This window comes from Coptis chinensis, chromosome 1 (assembly GCF_015680905.1).
Source record: "Coptis chinensis isolate HL-2020 chromosome 1, ASM1568090v1, whole genome shotgun sequence".
Lineage (NCBI taxonomy): Eukaryota > Viridiplantae > Streptophyta > Magnoliopsida > Ranunculales > Ranunculaceae > Coptis > Coptis chinensis.
Genome location: NC_141456.1, coordinates 16,325,189 through 16,342,139, shown reverse-complemented (window position 1 = coordinate 16,342,139; position 16,951 = coordinate 16,325,189). Strand labels below are relative to the sequence as shown.

At 37.6% G+C, this 16,951-nt stretch overlaps 2 protein-coding genes across 2 annotated transcripts; both read left to right on the top strand.

Annotated features, from left to right (window-relative positions):
* Nucleotides 1–288: 288 nt before the first annotated feature.
* Nucleotides 289–1,173, top strand: LOC147522515 (protein FAR1-RELATED SEQUENCE 5-like). Its single transcript, XM_086567928.1, has one exon. The coding sequence runs from the start codon at nucleotides 289–291 to the stop codon at nucleotides 1,171–1,173; it is 885 nt and encodes a 294-aa protein (XP_086424054.1).
* Nucleotides 1,174–14,814: 13,641 nt separating this feature from the next.
* Nucleotides 14,815–16,600, top strand: LOC147522514 (protein EMBRYO DEFECTIVE 514-like). The gene is made up of 2 exons (XM_086593980.1): nucleotides 14,815–15,258; nucleotides 15,919–16,600. Exons 1-2 carry the CDS (start codon nucleotides 15,001–15,003, stop codon nucleotides 16,252–16,254), a joined length of 594 nt encoding a protein of 197 aa, XP_086450106.1. The 5' UTR covers nucleotides 14,815–15,000; the 3' UTR covers nucleotides 16,255–16,600.
* The last annotated feature ends 351 nt before the right edge of the window (nucleotides 16,601–16,951 follow it).

Here is a 16,951-nt window from a genome sequence, read left to right as displayed (position 1 = left end):
TTAACTTTTCTGTAATTTTTGTGCTATAAAGCTGATGTGTTGTAACCCACTGGCATGAACACCTAGCAAGACAACTGAAACTCTTGAAACATTTTGAAGTATAGACGACTCTATATTGATTGATGAAGTTGGAGAGCAAGAAGAATATGGTTCAGGCAAGCAACTAATGTTTCAATTTTATTTTTGATTTCTACCAACAAATTCAATCCTCTATTATTGTACTGTGTTAGTTTTTTTTTTGTAATTAACATAGACACATTTATTTGCAGTACCCGAGCCTTATACGACATGTTCTTCTCTGTTCAACCTCCGGAGTTTGAAGTGGGAGTGGAAATTGTGAAGCCACCATGTTTGGGAATGTGTTTTGAAACTCTTGAGGCTGCAAAACAATTCTATATAGATTACAGAAAATCGTTTGGATTTAGTCTCGTAATTCGAAGCTCGGAAAAATCATATTCTCGTTCGGATGAAGTTAGTAGTATTCAAATGACTTGCTCGCGTTTTGGGGTTTATAGAGATCGAGGAGGCAAAAATAAGAATGTGCATGGAACTGAGAAGGAAGTGAGAAAAAGAAACACAAATACTGCTAAATGTGGGTGTCTTGCTTCAATGAGGGTGACAAAGCAAAATAGTGGAATGTGGAAAGTGGTGAAATTTAGTTACGAGCACAATCACAATCTGGTTAGGCCGGCAAAAAAGATGTGTATGCCAGTTAATAGAAATATGTCTGTTGCAGCTAAGATGTTGATTGACTCATTTCGTGATGGTAGTGTACTTGTGAATAAAGTTGTTGATATACTTGACGGAATACAAAATGGTTTTGATGATAGAGATTGTTGGAACCATTTGGGCCCCTCGAAAGAATACAAGAAACCGGTGAGAGGTGATGTCACCGCGGTGCTTAATTTTTTCAAGAAGAAAAGTATAGAGGATCCTAATTTCTTTTATGTAGTACAGATAGATCATGAAGCAAGGGCCATTAATTTTTTCTGGGTAGATGGTCGGTCACATACACAGTATCAATATTTTGGTGACGAGGTTTTCTTTGACATCACATATCGTAAGAATGTATATGAAATGTCATTCACCCCATTTACTGGAGTTAACCACCATATGCAATCAATTCAATTTGGTTGTGCACTGCTTTTGGATGAAACAGAAGATTCTTTTTAGTGGGTTTTTGAGACTTGGCTTGGAGCTATGGGCGGACGTGCCCCATTTGCAATTATCACAGATCAAGATAGAGCTATGACTCTAGCTATTGGTATGGTATTCCCTAATACTCGACATAGATTCTGTTTATGGCACATTATGAAGAAGTTCCCTAAAAAGCTTCCGAATTATTATTACAGGATGTCAAAATTCAAAAAAGAATTCAAACAATATATTCGAAAAATATTTATTCCTGATGTGTTTGAAATGAGGTGGGTAGAATTGATGTCTAGTTTTAAGTTAGAGGAGAATGAATGGCTTCAAGAGATGTACAAGATTCGACACAAATGGGCTCCAGTTTATCACTTGGATACTTTTTTATGGCACTTCCGACTACCGGGCGTTCTGAAAGCATGAATTCTTTTTACAAGAATTTTTTCACATCTACGACAACTCTTAGAGAGTTTGTAGTGAAGAATGATAAGTGTTTGATAAGGATTGTTGAAAGAGAAAAAAAAAACGGATTATATTACTGAACACTTGAATCAGATTGTAGGAGGTAATTCCTTTCTCTTGAAGAGTGCAGCAAGTGTGTATACAAGGAATGCGTATGATAGGTTAAAGGAAGAATTCGAGGTAGCTGAAACCGAGTATGTCCTACATTGTCACGCCCGAGACCCAACACACACATCCCGAGGACGTGGAATGAATCTCGAGGCCGACACCACCCCGATTCTACCGAAATTTCGGCAGAGTTTCCTTTGTTTAATCGACATTCGTAAACCCTAAAACCTGTCATAAACCTGTCATAACCTGGAAATCCTAATCTACAACCTTCCAACAACCATATATATACAAACCAACCTTCTAAACAACATCACATCCCATCCACCAACTATGTAAGTGTAACTGCTACTTAAATACATCAAATATTACCTCAAAATGAGCGGAGCTCTATATATATACAACCAAAATGGCTAAACTATCTCTATACATCAAAAGTACGCGCTTTGACTCGTCCTCGTCAAGCATAAGGAAATCCTCCCAAATCACCATAACCGTCATCACTAGGGTTAGGGAAAACCTCATCCATAGAATCGCTCGTCGAAATGTTAAGTAGGATGAGCAAACAACTATGCCCATGAAAGAAGCACATAACCAATACTAGACTACTTATACAAAACATTTAAAAACATGCGGTTTTATAATAATATCAAATATCGTGACTATACAATAAATCACTAGCTAGCCTAAATCATATCGGCATGCTTCTTTAATATTCAAAATATAGTTTTCACAGTCATCATACAACTATTGTGGCATTTGCATCCTATTAGAATGGTGAGGGTGCGGACCGGGTTTCGGCATTGATCCACAGGCAATCTCGGTTAAGTACTTCCCAGTGTGAACCATGCACCGTTGTTTTCCGATTTTACGGCGGGGAGCTGAAATCTTTGTTGTTGTGTTCGTACACACAAAATCCCCAAAGCTTTTAGGGCTCGAGGTGGGCCTGTGACCACCGACCCCCATACGGGTCGTCACCTAACTTACGGTGGTCAACCGTTCGACGACGCGCAGATCGCTGCTTTCGGGATCGACACACATCCGAGTGGACTAAACTCTCACTCCTCGGCGTCTAAACCTCATCGAGGTAGCATGTAACCCCACACAAGCTAATCACCATACGGTGTGACACGTTACAAAGCATGGTTATCTAGAAAAGTAGAAAATGAATTCGGACTCGATTAGGGAGCCGAGGGGCCTGTGGTACACCTTGGCGTGCCACCAACTTCCAAAACAAAAAAAAAAATTTATCATGTATTTGGTGAACCGAAAGTGACCTTTCAGTACCGATTTTCTCCTTTCGATATTGAAAAGGGGAAAAGGAAGAACTTCAAGCGAAGGCATAAGTAAGTGCCTCTTTGGATGGATTGTAAGCAAGCGGAGTCTAGCTCTCACTAATAGTTAGGCGGCGTCGGCAACTACCACGAGAACCATGGCTAAGAATGCGACTATATATAGTTAATTTAATTATCCGTTTATTACAATTCACCATTTGGAGTCTTTTCACTTTATGGGAGAACCAGCCATGTTAATCAAACGACATGGCGCGGCATTCGAAAGTCGACCTTTTTAAAAATGAGCGAGAAAAGAAATAAGCTTTTTTGAACCTATCGCGAAAATGGATCGAGCATGCATAGCTAATCAATCTAATGAACCCTTTTTTTTGGGGGGCGAGATTCATCCATGCTACCAAGAGCACGGGGCAAGGATGCCCGTTATCCCCATAAGGAGTTAGTGGCGAAATGTTGAGCGAGAGCCCTCAAGAAAGAACAACGATAGGATAGGGGAAACTTATGGGACTAAAAAACCGGGGATTCGGCTCCCCGATTTACCAATTTTCGATAATAACTTGTCATCATCATGCGGGTATAAATCAAGCCACAATTACCCGATGATTTTTCATAGATAGATCGGATGGAATTAGCGGATCAGCTTAAGAATTATATCATTGATGTGCGTTTTGATACTAAGATTGGTAAAGTAAATGGAATTAGTGCCTAGCAAAAAAAAATGGTTGAGACGAAGAAAGACTACCCACTTGTATATTGGTTAATTAAGTTGGTGCTGATTTTACTGTTGCTCTCTACAGTAGAAAATGTATTTTATGCTATGAATATCATAAAAAAATCGTGCGTGCAATCGGATGGCGGATGAATGGTTGAATGATTGTTTAATAACATACATGAAAAAAGAAGTTTTGATAACATTGATACCGAGTTAATCTTGCAACGCTTTCAAAGCGATGAGGAAGAATGACAAAAAGAAAGCCGCCAAGGACAACTATGAATAAGTACTTGTTTAGATTGAATTATTTTTATTTTTTTTATTTTTTATATTACATTTATTGCAATCATTTTATATAATTTTTTTATGTTCGAAATATATTTGTTTTGTGATCAGATTTGAATTTTTAGTTAAAAAAAATTAGTGTATTTTTTTTTATGCTTGGTTTCTGGGTGGCTCACCCTCACTTAAATTCCTGGCTCCGCCACTGCCCGGACTACATCCAGTGATGCATCCCTTTAAAGGTGGCCCACCACCTCGAAAGGTGTACACCACAGTTGGAATCCTAGAGCGAACTGCCGTCTCCGGAAATGCGACAACAGTTCCTTCTTTATAGGAATTCACAATTCCTTTTCTAAATCCCCTCGTGATAAACATAGTAATATCTATATATATACTCGTATTACCGATTGTTTTCAAATACTCTAGTTACATATTTAGTTTTTCTTTTAAAACTGTTGATTATGTAGGTGTGAGTTCTTGGATTTCTGTGTCGAGTAGAACAACCTATGACTCCCAAAGCGGGCGGTCATAGTAAATAACAACCGATGATTCCCAAACGGCGAATCATCGTAAATAACAACAACCATTCCGGGAAAAATCCAGAACCTCGCACCTAATTACAAACAACCGGGAAATCCTTCCCCGCATTACAAAATCCATCTCTCTGTCTCCTTACTGAAACAAGAGACGCGAACCTTTCCCCAAAACCAGTTTTTCACTTTTAACAAAGAAAACAATCCCTCGCTACCCGATTTTTACAGAAAACCCATTTCATAATTTAAAGCTATATATATATATAGTTTATAGCGAGGAAATACAATGCAAAACATGAATATCATATATACATGCATGGTTGATACGCAACTATCTATTTCCTATTTAAAAAATTCAATCATGCATGAAAATAAGCAGGCTATATATTGGTATGTAGGTTCCTACCTTAGCAAGCTCCTTCTCCTCAAGCCCACTTAACCAAATCGAGCCCGCTTACCCGAATCAACTCGAATTCAATCCTATACAGCATATACATATACGTCGGTTGTTAGAATTGATCGAACAACGAGGAATTCTTAACTAGTGTAAGCCAAGAAGAAATCTCGACGTTAAGAATTTGGTTTCGGATAAATTTTCATCTAACTACCGGATTAAGCAGCTCTGAGGCCATTTTCGGCATTGTTCCTCGACGAGGGGCTCTGTAGTCATTTACACCACCTTTGTAGGACCCGCGTCAATGCCAATCATATCTATCAATCCCCCTAACTATTATGATTTTTCCCAACTCTAACTACCACAAATTCCACTCTTCAATTCACATTTAATCCAATACTACTAAGTGGGTGTTCTTTCTCACTTATTCGATACTCAACGTGATCTTAAACAAGTGTGAACTAGCATCAATGCTCTAAAATAGATTGAATATTTAAAATTCTTACAGAGTCAGCCGATCCCTCCTCAGTTTTCGGCTCCACCACTATTTCACTCCACTCTAGCTCCTCCAAACTGCCACTGCCGACCTTCAACACCCCCAATACAATCAGTTACAACCGATATATCCAATTTCATCGAAATTTAAAGCTAATTATCTAATAGAGACGGAATCGCACTCACCTTTCTCTGCGATTTCACTTGGTACGCTCGAAATTCACTAGCTTCTCCAACTGCTACTGCCGAAATACCGCACTCCCGTTCAATATTTCCATCAATACATCACAAGCTATCAACATCGAGTTTAAACTTGTTGATTGAGGCAGATTAAACTCACCCGGCAGCGGCGGTACGACGAAATTCACTAACCTTTTGCGAATCCCGACGCAAATTCCAAAAAAATTTTGAATTCCCGCACTTGCTTTGAGTGTTGTTAGGGATTGGTTGTTCGAATTCTTGGGTTTAATCGGTCGGAGAGAATTCACTCACTGTCGCCAGCTTGATTTGGGCTGCGGTATGCTTTCGAATTTCAAGAGATTTTGAATTCTCTCGCCGGTTTAGTGTTCCTAGGTTTGGGTGTGAAGAATTTATGGTTGGATCGATGGGAATTGAGAGAATTTCGGTTTCTCTCTCCTAGGGTTTTAAAAGGTGCGAAAATTGGGGAAGAAGAAGTTAGGTGCGATTTTATTTTATTTTTTTTATTTATTTATTTTATTTTTTTTTATTTCGCGATTTCGTTTTTCCTATTTGGGCCGATATATTTAGGCCCAAGCCCAATATATTACAATTGGGCTTAAGGTCCTCACACTCCTAACCGCCAACTCGTTTGACGTCGCGTCATAATTATTTTTCCGGCCCATCCCGTTAAATTTAATCTTCTATATTCTATCTCACCGCAGGCTATAATGATGACCCAATCATGCGTGTAAGTTTGTTAACTTCGTGCGGCTTTCGCGTAGAAAACCGCTAACCGCCATTTTGGTCAAATTTTCGTATAAGATTTGCTCATCTAACGGGGCTTAGGAGTCGGAGTTAAGTTTCAGTAAGTTACGCACGTTTGAAATATAAACCCGACGACCAATTTACATAAATGACCCTAGATTTATTATGAAATTTACAAAAATACCCTTAATAATAATTAGGGCTTTACATACATGATGATGAAAAAGGCAATGACGGCAACATAACCTACACTTATAAGTCGCGAGTTATAGGTGACTTCCCTTCATTACTACATCTCATCTAATTTTACAATGAAACTTAACCTTCATTACTACAATGTAACTTTCCTTCGTTATAGGTGACGAGCATGAATGGAAGGTGAAGGTCAACCTAGCGACAAAAGAAGGTAATTGTGAATGCAAAACTTTTGAGTTTATGGGATACCTTGTGGACACCTCATAAAGGTATTTCAGAGTCGTGATATTGAGATTCCCGAGCACTTTATTCTTAAGAGGTGGATGAAAGGGGCAAATAAGTATAAAGCTGAGTATGACCGTGGACTAGTAAGTGGTCATGAGAACTTTGAGATACAGAGAACTACTCAACTTCAAATGGTTACTAATCAGTTGGTTTATGAAGCTGTGGAAACTGATAAGACTTACCAATTAATGCTGCAAAGACTACAAGAACTATCAGTGAAGCTCAAGAAAAAGAAGGAAGTTGACCCTGGTGTTTCTGTTGTTAATTCATGCATCGTTGGTGATATTTCAGCACCGCCACTTGACGACCCATCCCAAGTTTTACTTCAGAATCCTAACATCTCTCAAACAAAATGAAGAAAAAAAGTTGTGAAGATTTATAAGAAAACTAAGGCCAGTGGTAGAATAAAAGGGGGTCTTGAACAAGCATGCGCAAAAGCCAAATCAATGACAGAGAGGAGATGTACATGTTGTAACAAAGTTGGTGTTAACCATGACAGACGAAATTGTCATGAAAATCCAAACAGAAAGAAGGGCCTAAGTAAGTATAATATTGCCTCCTTAAGCTTAATTTGTAGTCTCCTATCTTATCGCAATTGCCTTTAAAACTTGACATTTTCCATTCGTTTTGCATTACAGTAGTAGATGTAGAGTTAGAGGATGAGGACGAAGACGAGGACGAGGATGAGGAGGAGAACGAAGACGAGGACGAAGCGAAGATGATTGAAATTGTTTGAAGCTTGTATGTTTTTGTATTAGAGTGTTGAGTGTTGGAGCTTGTGTTTGTAGTTCACTTGTTTTTTATGGCAATGAAATCTTGTGTTTGAGCTTGTGGCTATTATAGTGTTATGGGGAAGTTTGTATTTGTTAGAGCATTGGTTTTAACTTTGTCGAGCTTGTATATACTTTGCAGCTCAAAACAATCTTGTGTTTGAGCTTGTGGATATTCTGATGTGATAAGTTTATATTTGTTAGAGCATTAATTTTAACCTGTTAGAGCTTGCATTTTGAAGCTGAATGTTGTGGAACAGGTTTGTTATTGGTTTATGTGGAACAGGTTGACTTGAGCTATAATGGGTTTTATGGCGAGCTTTTGATTGATTTGGAGAATATCTTGGGATTGGCGAATACAGTTCAGTATCTGAATTTGAGTCATAATAAAATTGATGGGGATTTCTTTTCTGAAGATTTTATCAAGTTGTTTAGGAACTTGGAGGTCTTAGACTTGGGGAATAATGGGATTAGAGGACAACTACCTTCATTTGGTTCATTATCGGCGTTTAGAGTTTTAAGGGTTGGAAGTAATCAGTTGTATGGAGCTATGCCTGAAGAGTTTTTTGCTGGTTCCATTCTGGTGGAAGAAGTGGATCTCAGTCACAATGGATTTTCAGGTAATAGGTTTTTTACATCCTTCTTATTATCGCTTGAACATTAGACATGCCTTTCAATTGTTTTTTTTCCCTTGTTTCTTACTTAGATGTTCCAATTTCTCATGTTTTTGTTTGTCATTCCATGTTTTGTTTGTAATATTTGCTAAGACTTGATTGTGAGAAGTTATAGATCTTGAAACTGCAAACTATGAGTCAACTGTATAATGTGAGATGCCCATAGTGTGTGTGTGTGTGTGTGTGTGTTTCCTTTTGCCTGCTATGATTGTTCTGATATGCACATTTACTTTTGACCTTGGAAAAGGATTGTTGTTGGTAGCATGGTAAGTCACTAAGTCTATCCAATGATTATGATATACTTCTTTTATGCACACAAGTTCAATTGACAGTATCAACTCCACATCTCTTAAGGTTTTGAATCTTTCATCGAATGTGTTATTAGGGAATCTGCCATTTACTTTGGGAGTGTGTGCGGTTATTGATATGAGTAGGAATCTGATCTCTTAACCTGTCAGAGCTTGTATATATTTTGCAGCTCAAAACACAGCCGAGCACTTATAAGTAAAACTGTCGAGCAATATTGGTTTATTTGGTAATCTTGTGATATTCTCTTCATAGCAAACTTAACAACCGTGATTGCAAGAGAAAAACTGCTTGATCACCAACAATTTTACCTTCCAATCAATAGAACATTGCCAATAAGTTTAAGACATGACTCATTCTTAAACCTGTCATAGCATTGCCATTCTTAAAGCATATCATTGCCATTCTTAAACCTATCAGAGCATTGGTATTTCACAGAAACATACAAAAAAAAACCGCAAGTAGTATAGAAAAAAGACAACGAGAACGCCGATTGAAAAAAGCGTAAGTTAACATAACAGAACGCAAGTCTCTATTGCATGCAAGTTCACAAAAAATGCAACGAAATACAAAGATACAAAGAACTTTCCATTACAATAAAACTGGAAACCACCCCCTTCATTACTACCACTCATCTAATTTTACAATGAAACTCAAACTCTTTCGACAAACCATCATCGTCAATTTCAACTGTAATTTTCACTTTTTTATCTCTTTTGGAAAATGAGGAAGAGGCGACTGGGGAAGAGCTTGAACTCGCTGTCGACTCAATGTTGTTCCTGAACATAGCTAACAACTCTTCCAACCATTGGAAATCCTTCCCACACTCGGTGCAATTCAAAAAAAATTTACCTTCATTTTCATTCTTCTTCATTGTCATGTTGACCTTTCTAAACCCTGCGCAATTCACTTGTCTGCATCTTAGATACTCTAGAGGTATTACTGACGATGCTCTAGCATCTTCCAACCATTGGAAGTCTCTGCAAACGTGGCAGGTCAAAAAAAATTTCCCAAGAGATTGAGTTTGGCCCGATTGTTTCAGGGTCCTACTTCCACAACAGTTTCAAAAGCAACAAGGTGTGGACAACCAACCACATTTATCTGATGAATGAGTGTTATCACCACACCTATTGCACATAGTTATTTCCATCTATAGTAACACAAATTCAACGAACCAAACATCCAGTTAGCTAAAAAAATAGTTCATTGAGAGCTAAAAAATAGTTATATCCATCTACAGTAAAACATGAACTGTTACCTAAAGCTAATAGAGCTCTATCGTCAGTCGGGGAAGTGCTTGTCAGTTGTCATTTAAGTGTAGTAGGCAATCAAAATGTTTTAAAAGTTTCAGTTGTCTTGCTAGGTGTTCAGGCCAGTGGGTTACTTATAAAATGATAAAGTTTCAATCAAAATTTTGCAGCATTTACAACCATCATAACCTATATTCTACAATGTACTAAAATTATTGAAAATTTCATAACTAGAAACTACGTTACTTTGATACCCAAGATAATATTTATAGTAATGCATGACTTAAACTAACAGTGTAATGCCTTGAACAAACAAAAATATTAAAATCCCACAGATAACATAACATAGATCGAAAGAACCTGAATTTGAATTAAAATCCTAAAACTAACAATATCTACACGAAAACTCAAATGAAAGAATCTGAATTTTTAAGTTGAGTCTTCATAACTTATAAAATCACTGAGCTCATAAACAGGGATGATGAAGCTGAAAAAAATTGAAAACTGAACTATTCTGATAAGACAAAACAACTAACATCACTCTCTTTAAGCATTTACCTTTAAGACCCAAAATGCCAAATGAATCTCCTTTATGGATTGCACACAAAAAATTTTGTCTTGGCTTTCTCAAAAAATTACAAAGACATCGGCTTTATAGCACGGAAATTACTGAAAAAGTTAAACAAATATTCATGTTTTACGTCGCAATGTTTTAGATCAATCGGTTATAAAGTTTTGGAGTGGAGGTGTTGATAGATTTTGGAGAGAGTCAGAATAACTAGAGAGAAAGAGAGAGGAGAGAGATCGGTGAAATTGGAGAGCAAATTCTATTTTCGCTTCGGTCAAATTTTGTTTCCGAAAATACCCTCCCATATTTCGTCATTTAGAACTCGCGATTGCTTCGGTCAAGTTTTAGTCACATCCATTGGATTGCACCAGATGAAAGGCCGGGATTCACTGTGCCTATAATGTGGCTCTGCAGACCTACAGTGCTTGTGGCTCTATCCCTATATATATAGGGGAGGGATAGAGGCATATTCTTATGCACACATTATAGCCACATTGTAAATGAATCCATGCAAAATTATGGACTTAAAAGTGAATTAAGGGCTAATTTTTTGTATATATATAGCGTTTCTTCTCTGTATATGTGGATGAGGGATATGTTTTCGAAAAAAGAGAAAAGTTGACGAATATCCTCTATGATCCCAGCTGCCTCCCATGAACTATCCTTGTCTTCTCTCTTAATGCAATTGATCAAAGCCTGCGAGTCACTTTGGATATGTATGTGGATGATGATATAGGAGATAGCTAAATAGAGGCCTAGTTTCATGGACAAAGCTTCGGCAAGGAAGGATGTTCCGGTAGGGACATAATCTACTGATGCAACAATGAAACCCCCGTCATAATTCCTTAATACACATCCCAAACCCGCAGGACCTGGATTTATGTGACACTCACCATCTGTGTTTAAAGTAATGTATGGAGCTGAATGAGGCTTCCAGCAAAGATGGATGAGTTGTATTGGTCTCTTGGATTTAAGAAGTAGTGTCTAGGCATCCTTTGTGCTTCTCCAGAAAATAAAACGAGCTCTGAGTGTGCCTTGAGGTGTCACTCTTTTTTGTTCAAAAAGCATTTCATTTCTACTCTTCCAGTTGTTCCAGCAGATGATTGCGAAGAGTTCCATAACAAAGGGTATATCGCTCTATTGATTTCTCAATAATATTTGAGTCTTTGTTATCCATCTCTGTGGTGTATCATTGAAGGGTGCGTGTGCAATTTGGGGGATTGGGCTGATTCTCCATATATGTCTGAGTGAAAGGGCATTCAAGAAATAGGTGTTGTGAGGTATCTGGGTGGCTTTTACAGAAAATGCAGTCTGGGTTAAAGTTTAAACCTATATTGAATAGGTTAGAGGATGAGTTTAGAGCATCAAGCGAAAGTTTCCACATGAATACTTTCACTCACGGAGAACATCGGAGTTTCCAAATGATTCTCCACTCAAAGAGAGGGGTGTTGTGGTCGAAGTGTATTGCTTGATACCCCGATTTAATCGTGTATTTCCCATTGATTGATAGAGTCCAAATTATTCTGTCAGGTTTTTCACTATGGGAAAATGGAATGGAGATAATTTGTTTTGCAATTTCTTCCGGCCAGCAGTGGTAGATGATATTTGAGCGTCATTTCCTTGTGGTACTATCAATGAGGTCCAAGACGAAGAGCAGTTTGATGGAGGGATTGGAGTATATTGGAACAGTGATACCTTCATTGCTTAGGATCCATCTCTCGGTGAAAAGGTTGATTGCTGAATCATTTCCTATTTCTCATCCCAATCCTTTAGTGAGGACTGTACGAGACTTTAAGATGTCTCTCTAGAATCTAGAGTCAAGTGGTTTGGGACACACAATCAAGAAATCTTGATTTCGCAAGTATTTTTCCTTGACAATATTGACCCATAGAGACCTGTCGCTTGCAATGACTTCCCAACCTTTTTTGGCTAGGAGGGCTAGATTTGTATGTTGAAGATTTCGGACTCCTAAACCGCCATATAGCTTTGGTTTTTCGATCGTTTCCCAGTTAACCGAGTGAACTTTTTTAGTGTTTACTTCATGTCCCTAGAGAAATGCACGCTGATGTATATCAATGGGGGTGAGTAATCATTTCTGGTAGTTTAAAAACCCCCATCTGATGATTAGGAATTGCGGAGCAAACCGCATTTATGAGTGTCAGTCTACCCACTTGAGAGAGGGTAGATGCCTTCCATAACCTGAGTATGTTTTGCAGTCTCAGAAGTAGCGGGATGAAGGACTTGCTTATTACTTTCTGCTGAGGCAAGTTGGGCTAGATTGAAATTGGCTACTGTCTTTTGATGTCAAAAACTGTGCGAGAGTTTTGCTTGAAGTCTACCGCCGCATGAGGACTGAAGAGCAAATTAGATTTTTCAAAATTGATTTGATGACCTGATGCTTGACAAAGCAACTTCAAACCCCCGACCATTTCATTAACTTCTTTGAGCTCATTATTACCAAAGAGTACAAGATCATCTGCATATAGTAGGTGGTGTATCGAGGGGGCACCACGACCAATAGAGATTCCCTTTATGAGCTTAGACTGTTGGATATGTAGGAGATGGGTGGATAGGACCTCCATGCTTAGAATGAAGAGGTATGGTGAAAGCGGATCACCTTGACGTATACCTCTTTTTGGATTGAAGTAGCCACACGATTTTCCACTGACGATAATAGAGTAGGAGACAGACTGCACACAAAATATCAGCATGTTGCACCAGTGTTCATTGAAACCAAATGAAGAAAGTGCTTTCCTCAGGAAATTCTAGCCAATACAATCATATGCTTTAGATAGATCTATTTTTGCTCCCCATTTTTGTTTGGCTTTTTTGTTCTTGGTGTTGATGTGGTGAAAAAGTTCGTTGGCTATAAGAATGTTGTCATGGATGCACCGAGATGGGATGAAAGCACTTTGGAAAGGTCCTATTATCTTATTCAGTAGTGGACGTAAACGATTCACTATAACTTTTGACAGGATTTTATAGGCCACATTACAAAGGCTAATTCGGCAAAAATGAGTAGGATCTTCAGGATTTTCTGTTTTTGGGATTAGGACGATGTTTGTGTGGTTAGGAGGTTTTGTGAAATGGGCATTGATGTAGAATTGTTGAATGAAGTTTGTGATTTCCCTTCCAATGATATCCCAGTAGGTATGAAAGAACTTTCGTGTAAATCTATCTAGCCATGCGGATTTGTTCACTCCAATCTGAAAAGCTGCTCTTCTGATTTCTTTCTCCTTTGGGATTTTGTTCATGTCGATGTTGTCCAGAGCAGTGATTCTTGGTGTATAGGAGTTGAAAATTTGGCTTGTCGAATCATCATCTGAACTTTCAAAGTTTCTTTGGAAATGTTCCACAAAGACCTTTGAGATGGCTTCTTGATCCTTTTGCCATATGTCATCCTTGTCTTTGACTGTAGTGATACCTTTGGCTTGTCTGTTGATGATGATAGACATGTGGAAAAATTTGGTATTGTCATCCCCTTCTTGGTGCCAGTTGGTATTTGCTCTTTGTGCCCGATGACTTTCTTAACATAATATCAAGTTTGCAAGGAGCTTTGACAATGCTTTTTTCTCTTTGATCAATTGCTCTAGTTCTGGTTGAAGGTGGGAGTTGGTGGATGTCCGCAAGTATCTCTTCAATTTCCTGTATTTTTTTTTTCTGAATTTCCAAAAACAATGTTTTTCCACCTAATGAAATTTTGCTGGCAGTAGTTAGATGTTAGGTGGTAGTTAGATGTTAGGTGGAACCTGTGCAGGTTAAACGTTAATCGGGAGCAAGTCGCTCTAAGAGCTTATAGCGATTAATTGGGGATTAATCGGAATTAATCGCCTTAGTTAATCTATAATACATATGTCCCATATAGCAAACTAGAACAAAAGAAAGTAAAAAAAAAAAAAAAACCTACAAACAATCAAGTATAGCTTTTAACCAAAAAAATAAGTATAGCCTCATTTGAATATTGTCTTATGTCTGCATAAGTTAAAGTGTTAACAAAAAATACCAAAATCTAAATTTTGTATAGAAGAATAAGAAAAAAGAAAAGAAGAAGTAGAAAGACTCGCTTGAGCAATGGAGTGCTGGAGTGGTGGAGGGTTTTTTTTGTGGTTTTTCACTTCTTTTTACGGTTTTGATTGTGTTTTCCAATTTTCCTCAGTGAGCGAAACGTTTTCAATATTGATTCGTGGGTTTTTTCTGTTTTGGGCTTTTTTGCGGGAGAAATAGGCTCTGCTCAGGCCTCTAATTTTTTTTTTATCGGATCGGTCCAATGGTGCATAACACTTATGCCGTTATGCGGCGATTAATAGGCGCCTAAACTGGCCAGGGTGGAACAATGCTTTTTCCACCTAATGAAATTTCAAAATAGTTAGATGTTGTGGTAGATAAAAAACTTTGCCAGAAAAGATGCCAATAGAATTTCAACCGAGAAAATGCCAATGAAATTAGAAGACTTTCCTGTTTAAACTTTAAACTAATTATTATTATTATTAACCCATGTTTTTAAACACTATAAAACCAATATAAACTTATTAGGGTTTTACTGTCTCTCCGCCTTCACTTGTTCACACACTCTAGTAGTAAACATGGCAGAAGAAATCACAGAGGAAATTACACTAGTAGAGGAAGAAACATCAGAAGCCCAGAAAAGGGCAAGAGAAGAAGTGGAAGAAGAAGAAGTGAATGGAAAAGAAGGAGAGAATGATGCAAAGAAACAAAAGGTTGAAGAAGAAGGAGAGAAGGAAGTAAGTTTGGGGCCAAAGAAGTTTGCGTCATCAGTTGAGATGTTTAATTACTTTTTCAAGTTTGTTCATTATTGGCCAATGAACTTTGACATCAACAAGGTACCATCTTTTTCATTTTATTTGGAAATGGTTTTATTAGTATGAAATTCTTATATGTTAAGTTTATATGAATTAGAAAGTTTAAAAATGTAGGCATACCATGATTGTCAGTAATCTGATGGACTTTGTATCGATAATTTAGAATTTGGGTTTGTTTCTGGAATTTTACTTCCAAATACTTTCACTGCAAATAACTCTTGGCTAAAATGCTTGACGTTGACATAAAAAAAAAAAAAATGATTAACTTTTGATGCTTTGCATTGGAAATATCTTTGTAGTTGAAACTGGGCGTTTCGATTGTAACTTGCATGCTACATCATTGTTTTTAGTTTCCTTTCTGAGAGGAACTCAGTGTCCTCCATTAGTTGCGACCTTTGTTACATGTTTGGCATTGGAGCTTCCTTATAGAGCAAAGCGGCATTGAAAATATATTATAGTCATTGATTTTCATATAGCATTTAGAATGCTGTACTTATGGCTACTTTTTGAAGAAAATAAAAAATTTGACGTCACTGGATTATAAATAGAGATAGATATCATGACAAGATTTCTATAATTAGGAGTCCTTTATCCAGTCATGCTAGTTTGTTGTTACCATTCTGAATTAAGATATTGTTATATATCTTTGGTATGTCTCAATTTTACTGTTATTTTCTGCAGTATGAGCACATGATTTTACTGGACTTGCTGAGGAAAGGGCACCCAGAGCCAGACAAGAAGATTGGTGCAGGAATCAGCGCCTTCCAAATTCGTGTCCATCCAATGTGGAAAAGTAGGTGCTTCTTCGTCATCAGGGAAGATGAAACTGTGGATGACTTCAGCTTCAGGAAGTGTATTGATTGCATACTGCCATTACCTGAAGAAATGAGAGTAAATTCAGATGCCAATAAGGCTCTGGGAGGCCCTGGGGGAAGAGGAGGCGGCCATGGAGGAAGAGGTGGCGGTGGAAGAAGAGGTGGACGTGGACGTGGACGAGGAAGAGGCTCTAGAAACTAATTAGAATCTCAGTGGAGCGTGAGTCATTGATTTACTCTGAACTTGAAAGGAAGCTAGACGTTAGATCATTTTGAGTGGAATTTTTGTTTTTGTCAAATGTCTTCCAAAGTTAAAGTTATATATTATTCGTACGTTTAGACATTTTAATTGTGGTTGTTCTTTTCAGTTTTGTTCCAAGTATCCAACCTCTGCGAATGGAAGTTTTTATTTTTAAATTTTTTACTGTTTCAGAATTTTGCAATTTGTATTTTTGAGTGTTGATAAACTCCAGGATGTGGGAGCAGTGATAGTGCTATGAAACAGCACACAGTGCCTCTCATTGTTTATTTAATTTTCTTTCTGTGGATGCCGTGATTCGTTTGGGTATTTGTATCACCTTTACACTTGCCTTGCTTGAGAATCTCACCAATGTCGAGTTCATCCCCCTCTGATCGATCAATATTGTGGAAATTTTGGAAAGTAAGCTTTAGTAGGTTTAACTTTTGTTTTTGATGATATACATTTCTTATACTTTCGTCATTGTCGTAGCTACTTATTATTCATATATGTATTTCCATAATTTTTAAAAGGTAATTTAGATAGGAAGAGGATAAAGATGCTATGAAACAAGATTGTTTTCAACATGGACAATAGTCAAAGCATTTTATGAATATTCAGCTGTAGAGTGAGATTCATATTCCAGAAGGAAAAGCAACAT